This window comes from Rhizopus microsporus, assembly GCF_002708625.1.
Source record: "Rhizopus microsporus ATCC 52813 unplaced genomic scaffold scaffold_49, whole genome shotgun sequence".
Classification (NCBI taxonomy): Eukaryota; Fungi; Mucoromycota; class Mucoromycetes; order Mucorales; family Rhizopodaceae; genus Rhizopus; species Rhizopus microsporus.
In genome coordinates this window covers 1-1829 of record NW_019671964.1, presented here as the reverse complement: position 1 = coordinate 1829, position 1829 = coordinate 1, and the positions used below count along the sequence as shown (strand labels likewise).

General features: G+C 35.2%; 1 protein-coding gene across 1 annotated transcript; it reads right to left on the bottom strand.

Annotated features, from left to right (window-relative positions):
• Nucleotides 1–339: 339 nt before the first annotated feature.
• On the bottom strand, nt 340–1422 carry RHIMIDRAFT_250019 (uncharacterized protein; the record flags this gene model as incomplete). Its single annotated transcript, XM_023610685.1, has 6 exons — nt 340–607; nt 670–792; nt 843–952; nt 1004–1175; nt 1226–1375; nt 1415–1422. 6 exons carry the CDS (start codon nt 1420–1422, stop codon nt 340–342), a joined length of 831 nt encoding a protein of 276 aa, XP_023460929.1.
• Between the last annotated feature and the right edge of the window lie 407 nt (nt 1423–1829).

Genomic DNA, 1829 nt, shown 5'->3' with positions numbered 1-1829 from the left:
GAGCATTTAACTTTCCTGCGGGGGTATTTAACTTTCCTTGCGAGAGCATTTAACTTTTCTGCGGTACTAATGAAAAACTTTTTTATTACTAAGTTTAACATCTATGTAATCTAAAGACAGCGTAGCGCTACGGTAACTGGATATGTCTTTTTTGGAATGTACACATATACGACGATAAAAGTTAAGTAGCATATACAACTTATCTATTTCTTGTACAAAGTCACCCAAATCTTTTTTTTTCTTTGGCACAATGATCGTGCAAAGCTCTACGAACGTATAAACCTTGGGGAAAAAAACATTCAGGCCATAAAACGTTATTCGATTTCCTACAAAAACGTATTAATGGCTTCTCCCTGTTTTAACAAAATGTCTATTACCAATTGCTTGGAATCCCATCACTCCCTTCAAGTTTCCTTGATCCAAGGCTTCCTTACTAAACAGGGCCATTCGATAGAGATCTCTCACTATTCCTATTTTTGTAGCTCCTTCAATCTTTGTCTCGCCCACAACATTTGTGTATTGGCGTTCACCTCCATAGTAAACATCTGAGATGTAATCTGGACGACTACCGTTTGTTATTTGGCCCATATCAAACAACTTATCGCATCTAATTACCAGGTTCTTCACATTAGTATCTTTGTTACTGTTTCGCACTATTTGCTTACTTACACGTGAGGAACAGTCTCTGGGCTATGCGATCTAAATAATGATGACATCATTGGATGAACATAAGATGCCGCCAGGTGTCCCTCTGATACTGGAAATATTTCACTCTCTGGTAATGACAGTGCACTATATTAACCATTAGCCATCATTGGCTCTCTAATTACAAACAATCTTACATTTCTTGTACTGCTCGTATTATAGGACGATACTTGTCCTTTGCATTTTTTGCCAACCGAGATAAAGTACTCCCAAAAACGTAATCATCCATTTTTTTGTCAATAAATTCCTAATAATACCGTTTATAAAATTAACTGAAATACAAAATTCTTCCTCTTACATGCATAATCTTTTCAATTTTCATAAATATACGCTTTTTGAATACCTTCTTGGTAAAACACCTGTCCAAAATGTCCTTACGCATCTGCTCCAGTAATGCAGAAGCAAACATCTCATTTAAGAACGTTGTCACCTGAACGTCCTTTCTCAGCAATATAATACTCGAAAGTGCCCTAATTATAAACAGCTTAGTAAACACGACAAGAAGCAAAAAACGGCTTACAGCATGTTATCTATATTATTTATGGAATCAGTAGGATCACTCTCGTGCACAACTCTACAGTTTTTTCGATACTTGAAAAATTTTTCAGATACATTTATTCCGTTTAATATCCAATTTTCATCTAATTCAGGACTCATTTCCTTAGATATCCTGCCAGAATAATAGCCATACCCACTGTTTATAACTTACTCTTTCATTTTTATAATGTTTTCTTGTATACCTTATTATATGTAAAGCCTCTACATGCTCCTTCAGCATATACTTTCTCTTAAAATAATTATTGCAAGACGGGCATCCATAAAAAGCACCATTTTTACTGCGATTATCACCATTTAGTTCTTTTGCTTCAGCAGGTTTACCTTTTCTTTTTGATTTCACTATCTTGTTATGTGCATTACATATATGTCTTCTAACGGCACCGTAGCGCTGAAAGGAAACTTTACAGAAAGGACAAACTTTTTTGAGGATGATGCTCATTTATGGAAAAAAATATACGAAAAAGATAAAAACCGTTCCAACTCAAGCTTCGCTACGCCAAGCATACTTTGAAACTGTACAACTCAATGTATGTGCAACAATAACAAACAAACTAGATTAGCCCAAA